Source organism: Siphateles boraxobius, unplaced genomic scaffold, assembly GCF_051911475.1.
Source record: "Siphateles boraxobius isolate OS27281-9 unplaced genomic scaffold, OSU_SipBor_1 5, whole genome shotgun sequence".
In the NCBI taxonomy this organism is placed as follows: domain Eukaryota; kingdom Metazoa; phylum Chordata; class Actinopteri; order Cypriniformes; family Leuciscidae; genus Siphateles; species Siphateles boraxobius.
In genome coordinates, this window is record NW_027509141.1 from 2189841 (window position 1) to 2214947 (window position 25107).

General features: G+C 41.8%; 1 protein-coding gene across 4 annotated transcripts in view; it reads right to left on the minus strand.

Annotated features, from left to right (window-relative positions):
* lima1b (LIM domain and actin binding 1b) overlaps positions 1-25107 on the minus strand; it is a 44414-nt gene that overhangs the window by 14256 nt on the left and 5051 nt on the right. The window contains exons 1-5 of one of the 4 annotated variants that reach the window (XM_077204422.1): positions 23792-24095; positions 23662-23693; positions 22488-22611; positions 21729-21774; positions 12591-12962 (exon numbers count right to left, since the gene is read on the minus strand). In XM_077204422.1, the coding sequence (XP_077060537.1) occupies positions 12591-12962; positions 21729-21774; positions 22488-22609 (540 nt within the window). In that variant the 5' untranslated portion in view covers positions 22610-22611; positions 23662-23693; positions 23792-24095. Of the gene's footprint in view, positions 1-12590; positions 12963-14379; positions 14670-21728; positions 21775-22487; positions 22612-23325; positions 23464-23661; positions 23694-23791; positions 24096-25107 lie in introns of those variants that run through there. The other 3 variants (XM_077204421.1, XM_077204420.1, XM_077204423.1) reach the window with 3 other exon arrangements.

A 25107-nucleotide genomic window follows, 5' to 3' on the forward strand; every position in this document is an offset into this window, starting at 1 on the left:
ATATATCCACTGCACTGACCCATCGATCCATATCAAGTTATGTAGCCTACAGGTTAGCTGATGAAATGACCCTTAAATTGACTGTGTTCACACTTGCAGTTTAGTCAATAAACAAAACAGCTTTTATGACGTATTTTTTGTGACGGAACTTACTGAAAACGATGCTGTGTGTTGGACTAAGGCTCATTCCCATTTCACCCCTTGTCCCTACCCCATGTTTTCGAATGTCTACCCCTTGTTTTCGAATGTGTACCCCTTGGCCCTTAAAACGGAGTTACAAGGGCCAAGGGGTTGATATATTCCCCTACGAAATGGAATAACCCTTCATGAACCAGATACGTCATCAGTCGTCGATGATCGCTCTGACGTTACGGAAGCGACGAGTTTTTACAGGATTTCTCCATGACAACGACTGACAATGAGCGCCGCTGCTCTTACCTCTGAGGAAACATGATGATTAAAACGTTCCTTCCTCGAAATGTATGTCTTTTCTGTTTCGGAAAGGTAATTTATTATACAATTTCTTACTTTAAATGACTATATTATTATTATAAGAGTAAATAAAGTGCATTGTGGTGTCATCTGGGGCTAAATTTAAATGTTTAACCGTTTGCGAAGCCACCTTGCCGGTGATTTGCGATGTATTCTGGGAACTTTCTCGTCGCCCTCCGTTCGGAGTGTGCCTCTGAAAAATCTCCATTTCGAGGGCTATGTAGCCCTACCCCTGTATCACAAAAATAATCGGGACACCCTACCCCTAGAAGTGAACGTGCAAAACGGAGGGGAAGGGCCAAGGGGTAAATTGGGATTGAGCCTAAGGCCCAATCCCAATTCTACCCCTAACCCTTCGCCTTCCCCTTGACCCTTGAAACAGAGTGGCAAGGCGTAGGGGTGAAAATATTCCCATAAGAAATGGGACACCACTACTACACCGTTACACGTCATTATACGTCATAGCGCCTACGTCACAGGAGATGCACCGATGCTTATCACAAACTGCCAATATGCCGTCGACAGCTGCAGTCATCTCAGTTGCGTGGGTTACAGCTATTTTTTTGCATTTGTCTTATGACGCAAGTTTGCTGGTGGATCAGTTTATGGTAATGTTATATATGATGGCTGCAAAATGGACTTATTTGGACTTAAAGAAACGTTGCTCGCTGGCAGACTGGTTGATCTGATCTTGTTGCAAAAAGCACAAAACTGTAAGCACTGTTCGTTTATATCATGTTCACATATAACTGTGCAAAAGGCCCCTTAATAATAAGATGATGCTAGAGCAATGTAGCACTATTTAGTTGGGACTCTTATTATGAACTCTGTAGGGAGTGACCGGAAGAGCAGCTTTCTCTTCCGCTCAGTGCGAATGGCAGATTGCATCAGCCGCTGCTAGTAATCAGGTTCACCGCAATCACGAACAGCTGAAGACACGTTACAGAAGCATTATTGCCTTTCAGGTGGATGTATCTTGTGTCTAGGTGTGCGTCCTATAAAGAGTGAGTGTTATTCCGTAATGTTCACTGATTGATGCTCGTTATCAGTAATGACGCAGTTAACAGTTCTGACGATGTTGATTAATCCGTAACAGCTCTTATATCTTATCTGTCGATCTTCCAAGTTTAGAGTTATAATGTTTAGACTGTTATAGTAAATAATGTAGATAAATAGTGAAAGTAAATATGATGGAAGATGTTATATCCAGTGTTTATGTATCATTGTTATGAGGGGAGCAGCCTATAGTCAGTATGTGAATGATGATTTGTAATGATGTTGCTGTTATTGAGTATTGCTTTTGTGTGTTGCAGAGAAACCACACACACACACATTCAAGCCTCTACATCCTTTACTACGAGCACGCCAAACATGTCTATGCCAGCTAATGGTTATTCAGCCCATTTATGAGCCAAACCCACGTCAGTTGAAGCAGGGCCTAGTGACTACTCCAGGTCTCAGCTAGGTGTGCTTAACATGCTCACCTCGTGTCATTGTCCACCAAGCCTTGCATGTGCAACAGCAATCGTCTTCATGCTCAAACACAGTTAAGGAACTCCATTCCCTCTGGAGGCTGCTCTCATCAGTCTACTGCACTATTGATCTCAAGTTTTCATAGCTTGTTAAAGTTTATGTAAAGGCTGTCTCCTCCTCTCATGCTAATTCTGCATACCAGTGAGAATAAATCCAGTTCAAACTGATACTTCACTCTGTGGTGTTCTGACCGACACACCTGGTTCACTGCGATCCAACTAGCCCTAGCAGCTTCAGGTAGTTCTTCGCTACATTTTGTGGTCCTTCGAGCCGGATCGCAGCTGTGCTGGGAGCATGCAACGGAGTGATGAAGCATCGTGGGCCCCATCCACTCGGCCCAGGCGGCAGTTAAGGCAGCCATCATATTTGAGAGACTATGAGGTCAGTGTAGCACGACCGAAGATACATGACTCGCATGTCAGCCCGCTACCACATGCGCCAACCAGGGAAGAGTGGAGTTCACAGCCTCATGTAAAGTGGAGTAGACTCCCCAATGCACGGGATGATTATTCCATGAGCTCTGGGGAGAGCATTAACAACACGAGCCTAGGATGGCTACATGCCCCTATGCCCTACACGGAGGATGAACCGAGCGGGTTACACAGAGAGAGCCTGGAGTACAGTTTAGCCTCACCTCATGGTACTAGAAGGGAGTCGGGTGAGTTAACAACCTCGGCCAGAGTGCTAGGAGCAGCGCAGCGGGATCCGTCTTCAGAGCGATGGCCAGTGCCACCCCTTCCATTACCAGGTGACTCATTAGCATTAGAGGAAGAGGAGTATGCTGAGGGACTTCCCCCTCCACCATGGCCTTCGTCAGATTACCCTCCATCATCTGCGGTTGCGGAGGATCAGCGTGTGGTCACCGCTATAGACAGAATGATGAGCGAGTTACAATTGATGAGGGACAGTGTGACTTCCAATGTCACAGCCCATACTCGGCTACATTCTACCCCTCGTAGCTTGAACAGCCCTCAACCTACACGAGGTCCTGAACATCACAACGTCCGGTCCTACACCCGGGGGCTAGAACCCTACATGCCCATCTCCAGTCCGCAGCCCAGAATGTATCGCACAGATGCGGGATCTTCAACTCAGTACCCAGCCAGGCCTGATACAAGTCAATCACACCCTGCTCGAGGCAGACAGTTCTCCCCAGCATCGGTGACTCTGGGAGGAGGAGACTACAGGGGCCCCGCGCCGAAAATTCCTCTTTTCGTCCATAAGGATCCGATGGAGTTCTCTCGGCTGAAACTAGCCCTAGCCAATCTGTTACCCATTGACGCTTCAGAGCTTTTTAAGTATCAGATTCTGGTGGATCATGTGAAACTTGAGGAGGCCTGTCTCATTGCCGACTCCTTTATTAACTCGCCTAGGCCATACACTGACACCATGGCAGCCATGACCGAGAAGTTCGGCCAGCCGCACCATGTAGCATTGCAGAGGATCGCTGCAGTGATGGATTCATCTGAGATCAGAAGAGGAGATGTAGCTGCCTTTGAGAGGTTCTCCCTGCATGTACAGTCACTTGTGGGTATGTTACAGACACTGGGCCCAGATGGAGAAGTCGAGCTGAAATGTGGCTCACATGTGGCACGACTCTTCACCAAGCTTCCGACAGAGATGAGAGCGAACTTCAGACGTCAGATGTTCCATCGTCCCGGACATACTCATACGCTGCTCGACCTGGCGGAGTGGCTCCGATACGAGTCGTGGTGCCAAGGTTACGACAACCCTTCAGACATCCGTATCCAAGGGCTGTCAGGACCTCGAACCGAGAAGCGACGGAGCAAGCCAGTGGCTACGGTGCTGCACGGAGCAGAGAGCTATACGTCCAACCGAAGATTGAGACAAGAGAGTCAGAACTCATCTGCGCCGAAATGGAAGAGCAAATCCAAACCCTACTGTCCATACTGTGAGGGCACAGAGCACTTCTTGAATAGTTGTCCAGTCATTCAGAGACTCACCAAAGAGGAGGTTGTTGAGTGGATCAGGGTTAATAAGAGATGTTGGAGATGCGGGAGAGCACATCAGGCAGCGCAATGTGACCTCAAGAAACTCTGCGAGGTGTGTCAAGGGAAGCATCTGAGAGTCTTGCATGATGCCAACGCACGCCCCAAAGCTGAGCCGCCGAAGGCTGAAAGCTGTCTGGTGAGCACTAGTACAGAAGTTCTCTACCTGGACAGACCATCGGCCCACTCTCGTGTTCTGCTGAAAGTCGTCAGAGTTCTCCTGCGCAACAGGGACAGGACATTAGACACTTATGCAGTTCTGGACGATGGTTCTGAGCGCACAATGCTCCTCCCCGAGGCTGTTGATAAGTTGGGTTTGGAGAAGAAGCCTGAGGACCTTGCTCTCCGCACGATTAGGCAGGAAGTTCAAACCCTGAAGGGAGCTGCTGTCTCATTTAAAATTTCATCCTCTACCAATCCTAAGCGAACATTCCGGATAGTGGAGGCCTTCACCTCTCAACGCTTGGGTCTAGCAGACCACTCATACCCCATCGCAAGTTTGAAGAGGAAGTACAAGCACCTGGCGGATCTTCCCCTTGAGGCATTCAATCACATTAAGCCGCTCGTGTTAATTGGCGCTGACTACCCCCATCTACTCAACCCTATCGAGCCAGTGAAGATGGGGCCTCCTGGAGGTCCGGCCGCCATTCGCACGAGACTGGGATGGACTCTTCAAGGACCCGCACACCTTACACAATGGGCACCGAGCACCCAGCAGTGTCTCTTCACTAGTGTCTCACCCCAGATGACGGAGTTGATGCAGAACGTGGAGAAGCTTTGGAAGATGGACACACAGCCATACCAGAGCGTTAAACTGGCAATGAGGTCGAAGCAGGATAAAGAAGCAGTTAAGCTCCTAGAGGTCAAGACAAGGCGAGTACAGGTCGCAGGCGTCCACAGATATGCCACGCCTCTGCTACGGAAACGAGACATTCCCCCTCTTCAAGCTCCCAAGGAAGCCGTGCTACCCAGCCTCAGAAGTTTGGAGAGACGCTTGGCCAGGGACCCCCTACGAGCCGTTGAGTATTGTGCTGCGATCCACAAGTTGGTGGAGACAGGAGCAGTCAAGAAGATTGACCAAAGGGAAGCCTCAACCAAAGATGAGTCATGGTATATACCCCACCATTTGGTGAGCCATAACGGAAAGAGTCGTTTGGTGTTTAACTGCTCCTTCCAATTCCGAGGTCGTAGCCTCAATGATACCCTCCTTTCTGGACCGACATTGGGAGCCTCTCTCCTGGGCGTTTTACTGCGCTTCAGGGAACGTGCAGTAGCAGTCAGTGGTGACATCAAAGGCATGTTCCACCAGGTTCAGCTCTTACCAGAAGATCGGTCGCTCCTCAGGTTTATCTGGAGGGACATGAAGAGTGAAACCCCCCCTGATGTCTTCGAGTGGCAGGTCTTACCATTTGGCACTGCGTGTTCACCGTGCTGCGCCACCTTCGCTCTCCAAATGCATGCGAGAGATCATGGGGGTCCAGGAGAAGGAGTCAGGCATTCAGTGGAGCACTGTTTCTACGTGGACAACTGTCTTCAGAGTGTGCACACAGCAGAAGAAGCTAAGGAACTGGTGGACCGGCTCAGGGAAGTGCTAGCATCTGGAGGGTTTGAGATCAGACAGTGGGCCTGCAACATACCTGATGTCCTCCGACACCTACCTGCAGAGGCGAGGTCCGACAGCATGGAGAGATGGCTTTCGCACGATGAACTCGGACTTTCAGAACCAGCCCTCGGACTCAGCTGGCATTGGGAGACCGACACCTTAGGCTACAAGAGCCGACCTCTGGAGTATGGACCACTTACCATGAGGAATGTTTACAAGGTGCTCGCCCGGCAATATGATCCCTTGGGATTTATTGCACCTTACACGACCCGTGCAAAGATGATCGTCCAGAACATGTGGGACAAACCACGTGACTGGGATGACCCACTGATCCCTCAAGATCTGCAGAAAGCAAGGAAGGAGTGGGAATCAGAGTTACACCTGCTGCCACGTGTCTCATTATCCCGGCACTATGCTTCGACTCAAACCGATCAGATGGTTGCTTCCAGACAGATCCACGTGTTTAGTGACGCCTCTGAAAGGGCCTACGGAGCAGTCTCTTATCTGAGGACAGAAGATACTGAAGGACAGGTTTACCTGGCATTCCTGGCGGCTAGATCCAGGGTAGCACCCCGGCGACAGCATTCCATTCCGCGCCTAGAGCTCTGTGGTGCCTTGACCGCTGCCCAATTGGCGAAGACACTCGAGAGAGAACTGACCTTGAAGACGGATCAGACAATCCTTTGGAGTGATTCAACAACAGTGTTAACCTGGTTGCAGTCAGAATCATGCCGCTTCAAGGTGTTCGTGGGTACTCGAGTCTCCGAGATCCAGGAGTTGACAGGAGGGAGTACCTGGCGCTATGTTGATTCTGCGCAGAACCCAGCAGATGATGTGACCCGTGGGAAAACCCTGGCAGAATTGGCTATGCCGAACCGCTGGAGCCAAGGGCCATCCTTCCTTCACAAGGGACCTGCTGAATGGCCACCCTCACCTGGAAAGGCACCAGAAGAGGACATCACGGAGTACAAGAAGTCTGCTTCATGTGGGGTGATATCTAGAGCAGACAGACAGAAGACCCACCTGGGCCAGTCATACGAGTCCTGGAAGGATATGGTTGAGTCCGTGGCGCAGGAGGTACATGGGGCGGCAGACCGAGATAAGCCCTTGATAGCGGCTAACTACCGGCAGGCAGAGATGACTATCTTCCGTAGAGTTCAGGCTGAGTGCTTTCCGGAGGAGTTACGTCACCTAAAGGCAGGGAAAGCGGTACTTCGAAGTAGTCGTCTCCTAACCCTGTCCCCGGAGCTGGACCCCGACGAGGGAATCATACGAGTCGGAGGAAGACTCCGACGTGCCGAATGGTTAGACCCTGCATTCAAACATCCTGTTGTCCTGGACCCCTTGCATCCAGCGACAAAACTCCTTATCCAGGACTACGATGCTCGTCTTTGTCATCCGGGTCCTGAGCGAGTATTCACCGAGATGCGCCGGGTCTTCTGGATTCTCCGTGGTAGGGAAGCAGTTCGGAGGGTGCAACACCAGTGCAAGGAGTGTCGAAGATGGAAGGCTAAGCCGTTGGTCCCGAGGATGGCCGACCTACCAGTGGCACGTCTACGCTTATACAAACCGCCGTTCTACTCCACTGGCGTCGACTGCTTCGGACCTTTCCAGGTCAAAATAGGACGACGCTCAGAGAAGAGATGGGGCATTATCTATAAGTGTCTTACCACCAGGGCGGTGCATCTAGACATCCTACACAGTATGGACGCTGACTCGTTCCTGATGAGTCTCAGGCGGTTCATTGCTCGTAGAGGCACTCCAGCTGAACTCTATTCCGACCAGGGTACGAACTTTAAGGCAGGAGAGAAGGAGCTCCGTGAGTCTTTTAACAACATGTCTTCCGACCTCCAACGGCTCCTTTCCGAACAGAAGATTGACTTCCACTTCAATCCACCTGCAGCTCCTCACTTCGGGGGAACCTGGGAGAGGGAGATCAAGTCAGTTAAGGCTGCACTGTATACGGTCTTAGGAGTTCAGCCTATCTTTGAGGAGGTACTACATACTACCTTACTGGAGGTTGAGGCAATACTGAATACCAAACCTTTGGGCTATACCTCATCCAGTGTTGCTGACTTGGATGCCGTGACTCCTAATGTCCTCTTGATGGGGCGGCTTGATGGAGCACTACCTTCAGTTGTCTACCCTAAGAGCGAGGGACTAAGCCGGCGGAGATGGCGACACTGCCAAGTTATAGCAGATCACTTCTGGTCAAGGTTCATCAGGTGCTACCTGCCAACCCTCCAATGCAGGCAGAAGTGGCATGGTGTCCCAGCTGATCTGACAGTGGATTCAGTGGTCCTGTTGATGGACCCCCAGTTCCCCAGGGCACTTTGGCCAATTGGCAGAGTAGTTAAAGTACATCCGAGTGCAGATGGTCATGTGCGATCCGTGGACGTGCAAGTCAAAGACAAAGTGTATACTCGGCCAGTTGCCCGGCTTATTGCTCTTCCAGTCATTCCAGATACTGAGGAGGATGAGGAATGCCCCTCTACGGTCCAAACTTAAGATGGGCCTTTTACGTGAGCAAATTGCACGCAATTTGGGGGCGGCTGTGCAAAAGGCCCCTTAATAATAAGATGATGCTAGAGCAATGTAGCACTATTTAGTTGGGACTCTTATTATGAACTCTGTAGGGAGTGACCGGAAGAGCAGCTTTCTCTTCCGCTCAGTGCGAATGGCAGATTGCATCAGCCGCTGCTAGTAATCAGGTTCACCGCAATCACGAACAGCTGAAGACACGTTACAGAAGCATTATTGCCTTTCAGGTGGATGTATCTTGTGTCTAGGTGTGCGTCCTATAAAGAGTGAGTGTTATTCCGTAATGTTCACTGATTGATGCTCGTTATCAGTAATGACGCAGTTAACAGTTCTGACGATGTTGATTAATCCGTAACAGCTCTTATATCTTATCTGTCGATCTTCCAAGTTTAGAGTTATAATGTTTAGACTGTTATAGTAAATAATGTAGATAAATAGTGAAAGTAAATATGATGGAAGATGTTATATCCAGTGTTTATGTATCATTGTTATGAGGGGAGCAGCCTATAGTCAGTATGTGAATGATGATTTGTAATGATGTTGCTGTTATTGAGTATTGCTTTTGTGTGTTGCAGAGAAACCACACACACACACATTCAAGCCTCTACATCCTTTACTACGAGCACGCCAAACATGTCTATGCCAGCTAATGGTTATTCAGCCCATTTATGAGCCAAACCCACGTCAGTTGAAGCAGGGCCTAGTGACTACTCCAGGTCTCAGCTAGGTGTGCTTAACATGCTCACCTCGTGTCATTGTCCACCAAGCCTTGCATGTGCAACAGCAATCGTCTTCATGCTCAAACACAGTTAAGGAACTCCATTCCCTCTGGAGGCTGCTCTCATCAGTCTACTGCACTATTGATCTCAAGTTTTCATAGCTTGTTAAAGTTTATGTAAAGGCTGTCTCCTCCTCTCATGCTAATTCTGCATACCAGTGAGAATAAATCCAGTTCAAACTGATACTTCACTCTGTGGTGTTCTGACCGACACACCTGGTTCACTGCGATCCAACTAGCCCTAGCAGCTTCAGGTAGTTCTTCGCTACAATAACCATAAGAAAACAATGCGTTCATAGCAGATGTACGGTAAAATATAAGCCAATTCCCTCCCGCGATTACATTCACCAGTTATCAGACATGTAAATATGTTGCGGGACTATCGTTAGCAAACTATAGCGATTTTGGCGATTTTTCTAACAAACGTTTCTTTGAAGAAACTGACCGTAAATATGAACACAAGATTGAATGTAACAAAGCAAATCATTATTTGTTGTTAAAATACTTATTAAAGCCCAAAATTCGTTCATTTATGGGTCTTGTTTTTTGCTTGGGCAGCCATTTTGCGTCTGTAGCCGGTGTATGCAGTGACACTTCTCATACCCCTTCGTTTGAAGTGTGGTCCCAAAAAATCTTCGTTTGAAGGGCTATCTGGCCCGTCCCCTTAGGCCTCCCCCTCCAACCAAAAGAGAATCGGGACAGCCCTACCCCTTCACGTGCACAACACAGGGGAAGGGGAAAGTGAAGGGGTAAGGGGTAGAATTGGATAGAACCTAAGGGTAGAAGGATAGAAGAAGGGGTAGAACCTAAATGTGCATAGGAATTTTTACCAGCCGAGAGCTTGTGAAGTGTTTAGAAAATGTGTAAAGGAGTCAAAACCCCTCCGTCACTCACACAAATGAAGATCTGCTGCAAGGAGGCGGAGTTTCTGACGACTGTACAGAACTGTAATGGGCAACATCGCGACTATGACGAGAAAAACAGGTATTCTCGAGCATTCTGTCCTTTTTAGGGTGTCATCATGTTGACATCACGTCCTGTTTTGTATGTGTCTCGGTTCGCTTGTTTGGTGCGCACCAGGGTTCAGATGGTAGCGTTCACACTTAATAAAATGAACTCAACTAACAGAGCAATCGCACCAGAGTTCGGTTTAATTGAACCAAACCTGCCAAGTGTGAACACAACCTCATCTACCATTTAAAACAGAAGTAAAAAGCCGCTAATATGTCTATTCATATCAGTGAGGTCAGGTGGTTTAACATGTTTGCCAAAGAAGGGACAAGAGCTTCAACAAAATTATCAAAGATCCCACATTTAGAAAGAAGTTATACCAACTTATCCTGCATCGGTTCTACATTAATAAGCAATGCAGCAATACATTTAAATTGGAGTTTGAGTAATTATTCCTCTGGTAATGATAGTTTCCGTGTACTTAAAGGATTAGTTCACCTCAAAATGAAAATTTCCTAATAATTTACTCAATTTACCCCAATGCCATCCAAGATATCCATGTCTTTCTTTCCTCAGTGGATGAGAAAATAAGTTCTTTGAGGAAAACATTTCTGGATTTATCTTCGAATAATGGACTTCAATGACAGTACCGCCCCACTGAAGGAGGATAGTTCAAATTGTATTGGTCACTTTGAAAACAGTGAGGCGGTACTTCCGTTGCAGATCAACTCAATCCGAACAATTGTAGTTAAAAAGTATATATATATATATATATATATATATATATATTTTTTTTTAAATGACCTATCGTTTCGCTAGATAAGACCCCCCCCCCCCCCCTCAGCTGCGATCGTGCACAGTCCGTTGAAGCACTTCAAAGATCTTTGAAACTGCATTGAACTGCACAAGAACAGCCTTTTTCCACCTTAGAAACATTGCTAAGCTACGTAACATGCGATATGTTTCTGATGCAGAAAAGTTAGTTCATGCATTCATGACCTCGAGACTAGATTACTGTAATGCTTTATTAGCTGGCTGTCCTGCATCCTCAATAAACAAGCTACAGTTAGTGCAAAATGCAGCTGCTAGAGTTCTTACTAGGTCAAGAAAATATGATCATATAACACCTATTTTATCATCTCTAAACTGGTTACCTATTAAGTTCCGTATCAATTACAAAGTATTACTACTGATCTATAAAGCCATAAATGGTTTAGCTCCTGTGTATTTAATGGACCTTCTATCGCCCTACAATCCATTGCGTTCTTTATGATCACTAAATTCGAGGCTTCTGGTCATTCCTAGGATATCTAAGTCCACTAAAGGAGGGAGGGCGTTCTCACATTTAGCTCCTAAACTCTGGAATAGCCTTCCTGATATTGTTCGAGGCTCAGACTCGCTGTCCCACTTTAAAACTAGATTAAAGATGCAACTCTTTAGCCAAGCATTCACATAATGCTTACCTTTTATACTAATGTTGAATCAGATCGAATGCATTAATTTTATGAATAGCAGCTATGCTAATTATCTCCCATCTGCCTTTCTGCTGTTATCTCGGGACGCTAGTCCCGAGGTAAATGGCGTTCGTCAGCTCCAGTTTGTATCCAGCCTCTCACGGAGACTTCAGATCCCCCAACACCTGCGATGAGATGACCCAACACCTGCGATGAGATGACCCAACACCTGTGAAGAGACGACTCGACGCCTGTGAAGAGACGACTCAACGCCGGCGATATGTTATGCCCTAAATTACTACATGATTAACTAACTGTATTTTTTCTATGTACATTTCTGAAATGCAATTTCTGTAAAGCTGCTTTGAAACAATATGTATTGTGAAAAGTGCTATACAAATAAATTTTAATTTAATTTAATTTAATTTAATTGATTTGGACTTCAAAACGTTGGTTGTCATTGAAGTCCATTATTCGAAGAAAAATCCAGAAATGTTTTCCTCAAAAAACGTATTTTCTTTTCCACTGAGGATATAAAGACATGGATATCTTGGATGGCATTGAGTAAAGTATTAGGAAGTTTTCATTCTGAGAAGAACTAATCCTTTAATATGAGGTTTTGCCAAAATACTTTAAAATCCAGATATTTTGGAGACAAATACATATTTTGAACATTACTGTGTAGGACACCTTCAAAATTGAACATATACTTTAAGTTGGGGAAGATTTAGTCCATCCCAGAGGCCAATTTCTCGATTTCACAACAGATTAGATTGAACCGGAATCACAAAGGGTTGAAAAGGACTAGTAAAGGGTGTCAGTTTTAATATGCTAAGTGTAAAAAGCAGCCTTCAGAATTAGATTTACCGTCATTAATTTAGGTTTACTTACTGTACTACAGTACTGGGAGTGAGATTTCCCCCTCACATTACGTTAATGAGAATGGGATTTTTTCACTTTACAGTAATGTAATTTTCAGGGAAAATGTGTTTAACTGTCATTAAAGAGAATTTAAATAAATTGTCCTAAATAAGGCTTAATTTCGGATGTCTTTCTTTTGATTTTGAGGTAAAAAAGGACCTGGGTATTTCTTAGTAAGATTTGGCATGTACGTGAGAAAAATGCAACTGATATAATTATGATTATGGATTATGTTGTGTTGTTTCACAACATACCAGGAAATATACAGAGATATATACAGTAATGTATTTGATCTGAGACATTCTCACCTTGCTTCTGCCCTTTTCAAACATCATTTTGAGGTTATTGAGAGGCAAGACTGGTTTCTCCAAAGGGGAAGATGGAGAAAATGGATCGGATGCAGATTCGTTTTCTTCCTTCTCTTCTACCCACTTCTTTTGTTTAGTCTCCATGTCTGCCTTTGTTTTGGCAGGTCTCTCGTGGGACGTTGGCTCCTGGGTCAGGCTGGCCTGTCGCACGGGTTTGCTGGAGGAAGCAGGTGGTTCTGGGGGAGTGCTGGGTTTGCGGGACAGAGAAGGAGCCACGCTCAGCTGAAGACCAGATTTCTCCTGAGGCGTTCGTTCCCAGCGCTTCCTCAGCACACTCAGGTTTCCCGTTCGCACGGACACACTGTCAACAGACTGAGAAAGAGTGAGAGAGGTTCATTCATGTAGACATTCATTTCAGACAAATGATCAAAAACACAACACCCGTGTTGTATTCCAACTACTTTTCCTTGTTTTTATTAACTATTACTTACAAGGCAAAAGAGATTCTCAAGATTCTGTTCTCTAGATATGCTTTGGGTCCCTCCTTTAATGTAAATCTATGAGATTTGTTTTGCCTGCAGAATAAAAACTAAGTCTGATCGCTTAAAAAAAAGTAATATTACACCTCTCCTCAACAAGCTGCATTATGTATATCATTAATTTCTGTAAATTCCTAAATCAAAATGACTTTATATTTATATTTATAAACTTCAAATTTATCCAGTCCAAATAATCCATTCTATAATTTAAATGTATGCTTTGTAAAGAAGTTTGTACTTTACATCTATAAAACTAATTTCAAGAATTTAAGCATAAACCTTTCAGGGTTATTATCGTTAACAAAAACTAAAATTATTTTTACAAAATTGTTAGTTGAAATAAATAAAACATAAATTTATAAAAAATAAACATTAGATGAAAAACTAAGCTAAACTAATTATAAATGTTAAATGATACATTGACGACAAACTGAAATAAGGTAAAGTTAAATCACTAGAATGACTAAATGGAATTAAATAAAAACTGAATTTGAACTAAAACTGCAATAAAAATAAACCTGAATAGTAATATAAAATAAAGATAATAAAAATGACAAAACGATAAAAAATAAATTAAACTATAGTTAAAATGAAAATGATAAAAAATTAAAGCTAATAGTAATGCTAATAGTATATAAAAGTATATAAAATAGTAAAATAACACTGAATCCTTTAGATCAGAACATTGTCTGTTCCAAACATTTAACAGTTAGTGTAAACAAAAGAGTTGTTACCACTAAACTAAAATAACATTTGAAAGTTTAATTTAGGATATTTTGTCTGAAATAGAAGTGTCAAGTTAAAAAGGAAACAGACATGACGAGACATGAGAGAATATCTCCACACGAGGATAATGCAATAATCTGGGATACAGCTGTTCACAACATCTCCTAAACACAGTCAGGGTTTAATCGCTACTAGAACACTCACCAAATAACAGACTTCCCCTAAAACACTATGCTTTCATCAAGCCAACAAACATTGCTTACATCAGAATTTTTTTTTTTTTTTAAGTGTCACCGCTATCAACATACCGAGCAGACTGTCAACACGAACTCTTCTCACACGAGTTAAAACAGCCCAATAGACAATTCAAACAAAGAACAGCTGTTTTCTATTGCACCCTGTGTCTCTACTCCAAACCAAGACGAGCTCAGTAGATAGAGGACTGCGTTCATGCAACAGTCTCATTGAAAGCATGCTGAAACGAGACACCAGAAAGAGAAGTTGTAGGAGATGAGAGGAAAGACCTGGATGGACAGGGCGCTCTTTACGTCTTTCCTCTGCTCTGCTTTCTTCGAGTTCCTTGTGCGCTGGACATCAGTGATAAAGCTCCACCAGATGTGAAGCAGGCAGGAAACTTGTAAGAACTAGTCCAGCCCCATGAAGGAAGGAAAGAGAGAAGTGAAAGGAAAAGGGGGGAAGAGGGAATGAATGTGTGTGAGATGGAGGGGTCGGAGATGATTAAAAGGCGCCTGCAGTGAAACCTGCATACAGGAAATGATGCATGTGATGAAATTTAACTCTTTCTCGTCTGTTGTCCTTGTTCCTCATACATAAAATTGAAACACACACACGCACGCACGCACGCACGCACGCACGCACGCACGCACGCACACACACACACACACACACACACACACACACACACACACACACACACACACACAACATGCTGTTGTGAGAGGGATGTTGTTGATGCCTGTGTATTTTGTAAGGTACTTTTGTATTTCTGATGTTTGTTTGTATTTGTCTATTTGTCTGTATTTGCCACAGACAAAAAGAATTTGCGAAAAGACAATACTTATACAAAAACTATACTTAATAATAACTTATATATATATATTGCTGCAGAGAACATTCAAAATCAACGTTCCCATAATATTTCCAAAATGATAAAATGGAGTGTTCCCTTAATGTTCGTATAACCAAGAAAAAACGCTTTTGAAAATTTTTAAAGACGTTTTGAACATTCAGAAATAATATTTTCATGACTTAAGAACATTAGCAAAGTGTTCTTAGAATATATTTTTCTTAGCTGGGTAGCTACTGAGAGTTAACAGTAAACCACTTTTCACCACAATGTCTACTTATGCAGCCTTTCAGTTTTCAACAGTGAAGGAAATGAAACAGACTAAGGCTACGTTCACACTGCAGGCTGAAACGACCCAATTCCGATTTTTTTGCCCCTATGCGACCTGTATCTGATCTTTTCATGACAGTCTGAACGACACAGATCCGATCTTTTCAAATGCGAACCAGGCCACTTGGGTATGTGGTCCAAATCCGATATGTATCCGATCTTTTGAAAAGCGACGTCAATCTGAACGGCCAGGTCACATGTATCCGACCCGCACGTCATTGATATGCGACAAACGTCACAATTCTGCGTTGAAGTAGGCGGGAATGAGAAGATAAACAACAACTATGGCGGACGATGCTGAGACCAGTCAATGGAACGGAAGCGAGGTTTCTGATTTAATGAATATTTGGGGGGACAGCTCTATTCAGGCCATGTTTAGCTACTTCCGCAAACAACAAGTGACGTCGTTGACCGTTGAGTACTCTTATGCGCATGCGGGTCACTTCTGGGTCATTTCACGTTCACATTCACACAGGAGATCACAAAAGGTCGCATTTAATTCGAAATGTGAACGGCCTTGCAAAAAAATCGGATTTTTTCAAAAAATCAGAATTGAGCATTAAGCCCCTGCGATGTGAACGAGGCCAAAGTTCTGCTTGGATTGATTCTAAAGTTTAAAGAAAAAGTTAAATCAAAAACGAAAATTCTGTCATCGTTTACTCAATCCTCATGCTAGAGCTGCACGATTCTGGATAAATTAAGAATCATGATTTTTTGGTTTAAAATAGAGATCACGATTCTCCTACGATCCTGAAGACAACTACACAAAATATGTAACGTAATTTACTAAAGATTCGGTTACACTTTATTTCGATAGTCACTTCAGACATTCTACTAACTATAAGTAACTTTTCAACTACATGTCAACTAATACTCTAATGACAGTGAGTTGACATGTACAGGGTTGCCAACTCTCACGCATCTGGCGTGACACTCACGCATTCAGCCTCAATCTCACGGTCTCACGCTCAACAAACAAATCTCACGCTAAATTAGACATTCTTCTGTGCTGTATTTTTTTTCCACTCATGTGCACTAATTTCCGAATTACTAAGCAAGTTCAGGCTCTTAACTACTGATTGGACCACTGCATTTTGTCACGCAGTGAAAAATCGTGGACAAAGAGGACACTGACACCGACAGACTAGACAGAGAAGGTTACTTTTGATATGTAACAAATTCTGTCAGATTTTGTCAATATTTCCAACGTTTTGGCGCTTTAAAATGTGACAGATCGCTGTAGCGCGTCAGTTCAAACGGCACATGATACAGTAGCCTTATCCCCACCCCCCCCCCCCGTCAACAAATCTCACTCCAATCAAAACTCAAAAGTTGGCAACTCTGCATGTAGTTGCAAAGTTACTTATAGTTAGTAGAATGTCTATAGTGGACTATCGAAATAAAGTGTTACCAAATATTCTTACATAATGTTAATTGCTGCACTCAATTTAAAACATTTAATTGATTTGAATTGATTATTGAAAAAAAGGGTTTAAGTGAATGATTCAGTGACTCACTCATAAAGACTTCAGTTGTTTCATTACTAGATGAATCAGCATTTTGTAATGAATCTCTTGAATGATTCAACAACAAACCCATTTTTAACAGTCACTTGTCGCCACCTACTGGTGTAATGATGTAATTGATAAAGTCTTTATTAGAAGCACCAAGTTACGTGCAAAAGGTGATTTACTTTTTGATGGCTACTGCAGACATCAGTGTTTATATCTGACCTATGAACTTATCCCAGCACTTGTAATATTTTGCATTATTGGAACAGAAATAACGATACTGTGTGGTTGAAAAGACTGTTTGTGAAGCTGTTTCATACCTAAACATGACAACTGTTCTCTCTGGATCAGCAGCGGTGCAAACACAGATCTAAATGTTCGCTGAGATCGTACTTGTCAAAGGTTTAATATACAAGTGAATAAGTGAATAATTGTCATTTAGGAATAAGATGGCCTAGGTGTTTGAATCAAGATCGCAATCTTTTAACGATTAAGCGTACAGCTCTATGGAGCTAGAAAAGTGTCTTTATTACATGCGAGAAAATAAATGATCTGAGAGAAGAAAAAAGTTTGAGAGAAAAAGTTATCACACTGATAGCAAAAAAGCATTTCATGAGAGAAAAAAGAATATTTGAGAGAAAGGGTTTTCATACAAATAGCAAAAAATAATATTTGAGACTAAAAAAAGTTTTGATAGAAAGTATTTTCTCATAGAACATAAAAAAAATATAAATTTGAAATTTGTAAAATTATTTCTGAGAAAAAAAATCTCTCTCAAAATACTTTGAAAAAAAATCTCAAATATATATTTTTTGCTATCAGTGTGAAAACATTTTCTCTAAAAAAAAAGTGTTTCTCTAAAAAAGCTTTTCTTTGCTCTCGTTGCAATTTTTTGCTCTCGTGTCAGGATTTTGCTTTAGTTGTGAAAATTGTGTCATGGGCGGGGCCACGTTCTTTTTTTCCTATTAGAAAGTTCCTATTGGCCAGTCGGATGAGCATCGTCTTGTCTTGGGAGTCGAACTGAATCATTTCACCATTGTTCGCGTTCGGTTCACCTAGATAGATGCCTCCTCTGCCTCTGCCATAAGAGTTTAGATTCTCTGCCCGAGGTCGGGGGGATATTTCCCGTCACTATCCTCGGGCCAGGCCCGGCCTTTGATCTAGAGATGTGCACTCCCAACGCGGCGAGAGTGCGGCGCGGGACTAGATTTGATGGCAGAGCGCGGGCTGTAATGCACTCACTCTGTATGTGTGGGGTCCGGGAAAATAAAACGATTCGTGGGACTCCCGCAAACTAGAAATATCTATGAATAAAACATAAAAACGAATACATTTTCATTCATCCGTTGCATAAAAGCAACAAGAACAACTAAAACAAAATAGAAATGATTTACAGGCCAGAGTTTCGTTTTATAACATGTTTGCAGCGATGAGCGATATAGCCAATCACAGACATATGTGCTGATTTCTTGAACGCAATGGCCAATCAGAAGCATTTAAGATAGACATCCCTCACCGCTCAAAACTGACTTTTTGTTCAGAGCTGAATTCTGTATGCTGGCAAATCCTCTAATTATAACAAACAAAGTGTATATATTATGAAAGATTTATTGTGCAGTCAGCTTCATTGATAATAACAGAGATGTGTGAGATCGCGATGAACTGTCAGCTTTAGGAATTTTTAAAGCTACACTGTGTAACTTTTTTAGTTTATTCTTAGCTAAAAACACTTAGTTCTTTCAAAAATATATGTGCTCATTAATGTATATTTACTTCGTTCAAGTAATAAAGTATTCTCGTGAGTGTATAATATGCCATTGAAAATACATACGGGTGGGGGGTTCTAATGTCGGTCGCCATGTTGCCCCTCCATCTTGAAAGTACATTAGCCAAAGAGGGACATACCCGTTAATTCAAGCTTCGCCTTTCGCGTTTTAACACTCGATGGCACCGTGTCGAATCTCAAGAGGGGGATTGCTTGAGACTGATATATAAAAACCTGAAAGCCTTTTTGAAAGTCTGTTGCTGATGGAGGATCACTCTTATTCTCGAGGATACGTATCAGAGTCGCCAAGGAAGCGAAAAAGAGAATTAAGACGGCAACGCAACAGGCAAATCAACAAGACAAAAGTAAATATTGGAGTGGCCTTTCCAAGATGGAAAGAGCTCATGACGAGCAACGATTTTAAAAAGGATGCCGACGTTGCCTGCTTTCTTCTCGACAGGTAACGTTAATTAAGCCTGTTTGTGTATATTGGAAGTTGCTTGGCTAATTATATCATGGTGTGCTGTGCATAACGCTAGAACGACATCTAGGATAGGTTTCCTCGCGTCAATGATGAAAAGTATTGTTTACCTTGTAACATAAATCCGTGTTCTATGACGGATAACATGTGATTAATATTTTAATGGCGCTATAATTTGTAGGCTATAAGTTATATGTAGGCACTTTAAATTTTAGTTATTTTTCATTTATTTTACTTTATACACAATTAACGTAGCCTAATGTGATAATGCAGTTGTAATGCTGCATTCCAATCTTGGACTACATTGGCCACCGTAGGAGTTAAAACGAAATCGGAATTGAGAGGAACAGAAACTAATATTCACTGGATGGTCATATACCTTTTCACCGCTAGATGGGGGTAAAAATCACACAGTGTAGCTTTAAGGGAGCGCACTTTCAATCATGCCAAACCAGAAAAGAGGAGGAGGAGAAAGTAACATAGAAAGTAGTTGAGAACGTCAGTTGTAACGACCCACGTATTAAAATGGTCGGGTTTAAATGGGGCTCGGGCTCATAATTATAGTTAATGTGTCGGTCCGGGCTCGGACACAACGTGCACGGGCTAGGGTAGGGTTGGGCTTGATTTTTTGGGCCCGATCTAAGCTCTAAGTTGAGCACGGACACTCCAATGTTTGGGTAAGATGATGACAAACACAACTGGATGTTAGCTGGCTGAGCAAGTTCAGCATCACTGAAGATTAAACATTAAAAATAGCACTCATATTCATGAATGAATGTGTATTATATTATTAGCTTGCTAATCGCTAGTAAAGCTAATTATTAATTAGCAATCATGCTAGGTAAACTTGGATGAGTGCTATTTTTTTATGTTTAATCTTCAGTGATACTGAACTTGCTCAGCCAGCTACCCATCGATTTGTATGTGTGTCATCATCTTACCCAAACATTGGAGTGTCCGTGTTCAACTAAGCAGTGTTGCCAACTATTTTCAAAGTAAAGTAGCAAACGCCTTACCTAAAAGTCGCTAAATGTCGCTAGATGACGTCTTACGTCAATTAGCATATCCGTGACGTCATCGCGGTGTACTTGCGTTCTGCTTGTCTAATGTGTTTTCTCTATAAATTAATGCTCAGCTCACATACTGTATTTAATATATTATAATATAATATAGCCGAATGTAAAATAAAGCTGTTCTCATTTCCTATATATGTTTTGTCAGACAATAGAACGAGAAGCTATGATATAGGCCTAGTGAATGACTAACTTTTTTTATAGGCCAATGTGGAAAATTATCTGAATTGAGAGAGTTCGGGAGCCGGAAAAATGTCAAAGAATATTTTTTCATATAATGACATATCAGTACATTTTAGGGTGACCAGATTTCTCGGAGTGGAATACGGGACAGATACAGAACGCATGCGTATAGAGGGAATGCACGTGACGTCACCGTTGGCCGGAGTGACTGCAGTTACGCCCACAAGTGGCAAAAAGACTGAGCGGCAGCATTGGTTTTCAGTGTGAATGCTGAGGAAAAACACACAAAACGCGTCTAAAACGGGAAAGAGCTTTGAGACTGACTGTACAACTAGATTTGACAAGAAATATGAGGAATATTTTTACAGACTACCTAAAGCTACAGAACAGAGAAGCAAATAGATCGCTACAATTCATAAAAACAACTGGACTCCAGGCAGCGAAAGGTGGATTTGCAGTTATCCTTTTTGTGTCAATATGCTGAATTTAGTGGTAAAATAATTCTCTATATATTGTATTGTTATATATTGCAGTGACAACTCATCAATCAAATATTTACCACTGTATATTCTGTATAATTTGACATTTTTAAATAAACACTGACAAAAAACTATACAAGTTTTAAGTCTCTAGACGATATGATGATATATATAACATTGATAAGTGATCACCTGGATTTAGACCTGCCTATTTTGTATTTATATAAATCATTCACAGGCAAATTTGCTGTATGTATTTCCCTGGTGTCGAAATCAGGCACATATAAATGTCAGGAAACACGATTCCTGGCTGCATGTTAATATCCATGGATCACTGGATCTTTAGTAAGTTGTAAGGAACACTATATTGAGTCCAATCTTTAGTTTAAACTGATAATCGTTTGTTTTACTTGCGTTTTCGCAGTTTCCCCTATTAAATCCAGTCACGCAGCTGCTCTTCTGCCACTCAGTCCGGCTGAGGGGGCGTGTTCCGGCGGGAAAGTGACGTTCATGCATTCCCTCTATTAATGCGTCTTACATGCGCTTCATTAGGCACACTAGCACACACACACAAGGGCTCTCCCTCTCTGATAGTGATATAGTGATATAATGCGCGCGCTACACGGTTTGAACGTAACATATATATTCACTTAGCCTTTCGGAAACGAAACCTATTATATATAAAATATATATATATATATATACTAACGATGAAATAAGGGACAAAACATGATTTTTTCAGAATAAGTCGGGACACTAAAATTAGAGTGGAAATACGGGGCTGTCCCGGGAAAAACGGGACGTCTGGTCGCCCTAGTACATTTGTCATTCAATGTTCCATGGAAGAATGTCGAACAGGTTAGGAGTGAGGTTACATTTAACATTGTTCATTTAGGAGACGTCCAAGAGTGAATTGAAAAAATACATAAAAGTTTCCACAACACATTACATTAATAATAGTTACCAATTTTTTCTTGTCTGCGCTCGCCTCCTCAGCGGCTTTCTGATATCTGAAAAGAACGAGAGGGAAGAAAAGTATGAGTAAATGTTAAAAATGGTATGTATCATTATCACATAACCAACTAAATATTTTCCAATATTGGAATACAATTTCCTCTTTCAGTTTAAAAAGCAGAGACAACATGTAAGTGTTTTGTGGTTTGATTTCTCTGAAAAGTATAAACACTGGCTCATTCAAAACATTGCTCTGATTTTTTTTTTTTGAGCATCCCGTCCCATTCAACACAACATGAGTTTGGTGTGGCACTATATTTGTCTTATCAATAGCAGATTGTGTTCAAGAAACCTGTTTGAAAACCATTATTTTCTCTGTGGTTCAGACTCATCAGACTGTGTTTGTTGCCATTAAAGGCAAAGAAATACACACTTTAGAGGAAGACGAGGAACTGCCTAGTTGGTGTAGTTAGTTACAACTCACAAAATATTTAGTGATATCGATATCACAAACTTAGTGTGAATCAAAACACAAATCAAAACCAATATGGTTAATTACTGGAAAAACAGTTAATCAACAACACTGCTTAGTTGTGTTCAAAGCTTATGGCTCTCAGGTGAAAGATGGAAAGATTATGATTGTTGATCCAAATAGAGTTGGCAAATTGTTGCCCCCTACTGGCAGTCACTATCTGCAAACATTCATCACCTTAATGTTCTCCTTGCTTTCACCTGGGGGCCATAAGCAGCTGAGCTGAATAATACTCACTTGGTAAAGCGTTCAGTAATGGCATTGTTCTTGCCACGACTCCCAACCAATGAGAGCTCTTTGGCTGTGATCCGTAAAGACTGTGTCGCCCACTGTCTCCTGCTAAATGGCCCCGCATCCATCTCTGGAAAACAGTATAAAACCCAAAACAATTAATAGGACAGTAAACATGCAACAAAAGCTTGTAGATGTGAAAGATATGAATAAAAGTGATGTTAATTTGACCCTTAGCTAAGCCCCGCCCTCCCTAGTTACTGTTGCTACGCCTGACAAGCTTTCGCGCCTGGCACGTCTATTACAGTGCACATGCACCGGTGTCAGACATTCCCAATGAGATAATTAGTAATTTTTGGCGAACATGTGAAATATCTGAGAGAGCAAGACAAAAGGGACTGCAGTGTGCATTCGAGGGATATATCCACGACATAATATGCAGCCGATTAGCGAATCATTTCATAAAAATTGAAGCTAAAGCCTATAATTTAGTCCCAGCGCAAGCAGCAGCGCCTCATACGCTGACCATTCAAATGGGAAACACACAAATTGAGGAACAGCTATGTTCGTGCACAGCAGGGTAAGTGAAATGTGGAAATAATCTAATAATTATAAATCAAACAGTTTATCCATAAATCTTGTGGAATAACACTAACACCGGGAGAGCCGCGATCGGATTGGGTTAAAGTTACTCAGTCAGGGGTAGTAGGCCGTCGATTAACAAAATGCTAAAATATATTTTAAAGTATGTCAGTGAGCCTCCGTTTTGTCTTTAATCGTCTTATTTTACGTCAAAATATATGCATTATGAACAAAGAACTGTCATTATTTCCAATTAACTAACCAAGCAATGGGTGTTTTTGTTAATCCTGTCGACATTTAGATGTGAATGGGGTCTCCCACACTGCTGGATCCACGCACATCATTTTTCCCCTTGGCTTTCAGATTTTCAGGAAGGAAAAAAATCCCTTTTGTCGAGTGTGCGCGCTCGATCATTGGTAAATTACCAATTACGCTAAATTTTTAATCTAAAATTGGTAAATTACTCATCAAACTAGATGAACATTTAAAGGATAAAATACAGGCATATCACTTATTTAACGGCTTTTCACCACATACAGAATTATGGGGACAACTATATTGATATTGATTTGAGATTAAAGCTGCTTTAAAATCTTACCTGTTTATTGTCTCATAATCAATTAACGTTAGCCTACAGTACAAAACAATCCTCTTAGAAAAATTATGAACACGGCAACAATATTACTGTACTTAGTACTTAATACTTACTAAGTACTGTACTAAACTTTCTTAATAGTAGCTACAGAACAGAAGTTCTCCTATTTAATTTTCAGTGCAATCGATAAACATAACGTTAACAGGAGTCAGGACGCAAGATGGCAGCAGTTGTGTATATGAAACAAGCGAGCGAATCCGCGGTGTGATGATGATTGCATTTGCGAGATAAAAGTTCCCGGATGGGCGGTGTTTTATTCAGCGCTGTCATCGGGGGAATAACACGCCTCCGAATGTAGCGACTGACCAATCAGAATCAAGCATACCCTTAATTTTGAGTGATGTCATGTGGTTTTGCTACAAATAATCCTGTCAATTTGCCTGCACTCAAAAAAATAAATTTTGCCTCTTGTTAAATTTAATTAATTAAAATAAGCAAAAGTAACACGATTGTTTAATATTTTGTCACAACTTAATTTAATTGTGTTCAATCAATCTAATATATTTAAAACTGAAGTTTACTTAATTAATTTGTGTGAAAACTACATGAATTATTTTTGTTGACAACTAACTTGGCAGTGGATCTGTAGCTCCCAGCATGCTTTGCAAGGGACTGCATTAGGAGGGTAAATTCAGGGATTAAAATGTTATTTTATGTGTTTTTCAGTAAATGGAAAGATGTTGCTAGTTGATGTTAGTATTTAATGTTCAGTTATGTTAGAAAATTAGAGGACTTTATGTAATGTTTTTGAATTTTGTGGTTACCATTATGCAGAAGAGTGACGACTGTGTTTAGACTGTGGGAACTCAGTAAACTCTCCATATGCATTAATACTCACTTGCATCCCTGCATAAGTCATATCTAATAATATTATGTGAAAAGTTGGTCTAATTAAATCGAATGCTGGTCCCTAATATCATTGGAAGTAACTATAGAGCCAAACTAACTAAAATTATGTTGATGACTTTAGACAGGACAAAAATTAAATCTGGGTAACTTGACAAAATTCTATCTAGTAGGAATGACACAATTATTTTAGTAGTCTTGACCAAATTAATTTAAGTTCATACAACAAGATTACAACAAATCATTTCGAACAAATTCGATTGTGTTGGATCAATATAATTCAATTTCGTGGAAAACCTTTCCTTAATTTAATTAAGTTGGTTCAACAGATTATTTTTTTGAGTGTGAATTAGTTGTAGTAGGCTACATTTCCCATCATTCTCTATCTTTATCTGTCAGGAAAATAATGTAATGCTTGATATTACGATGTCCATCTGTTAAGCTATTTCCAGTCCAGGAAATATAAATATGAAAAAAGACAACAGACTAAATCCTCATTCACATCTCTTTCCTGTTTTTGTCACATCAGGTTTTGGGTAGTCA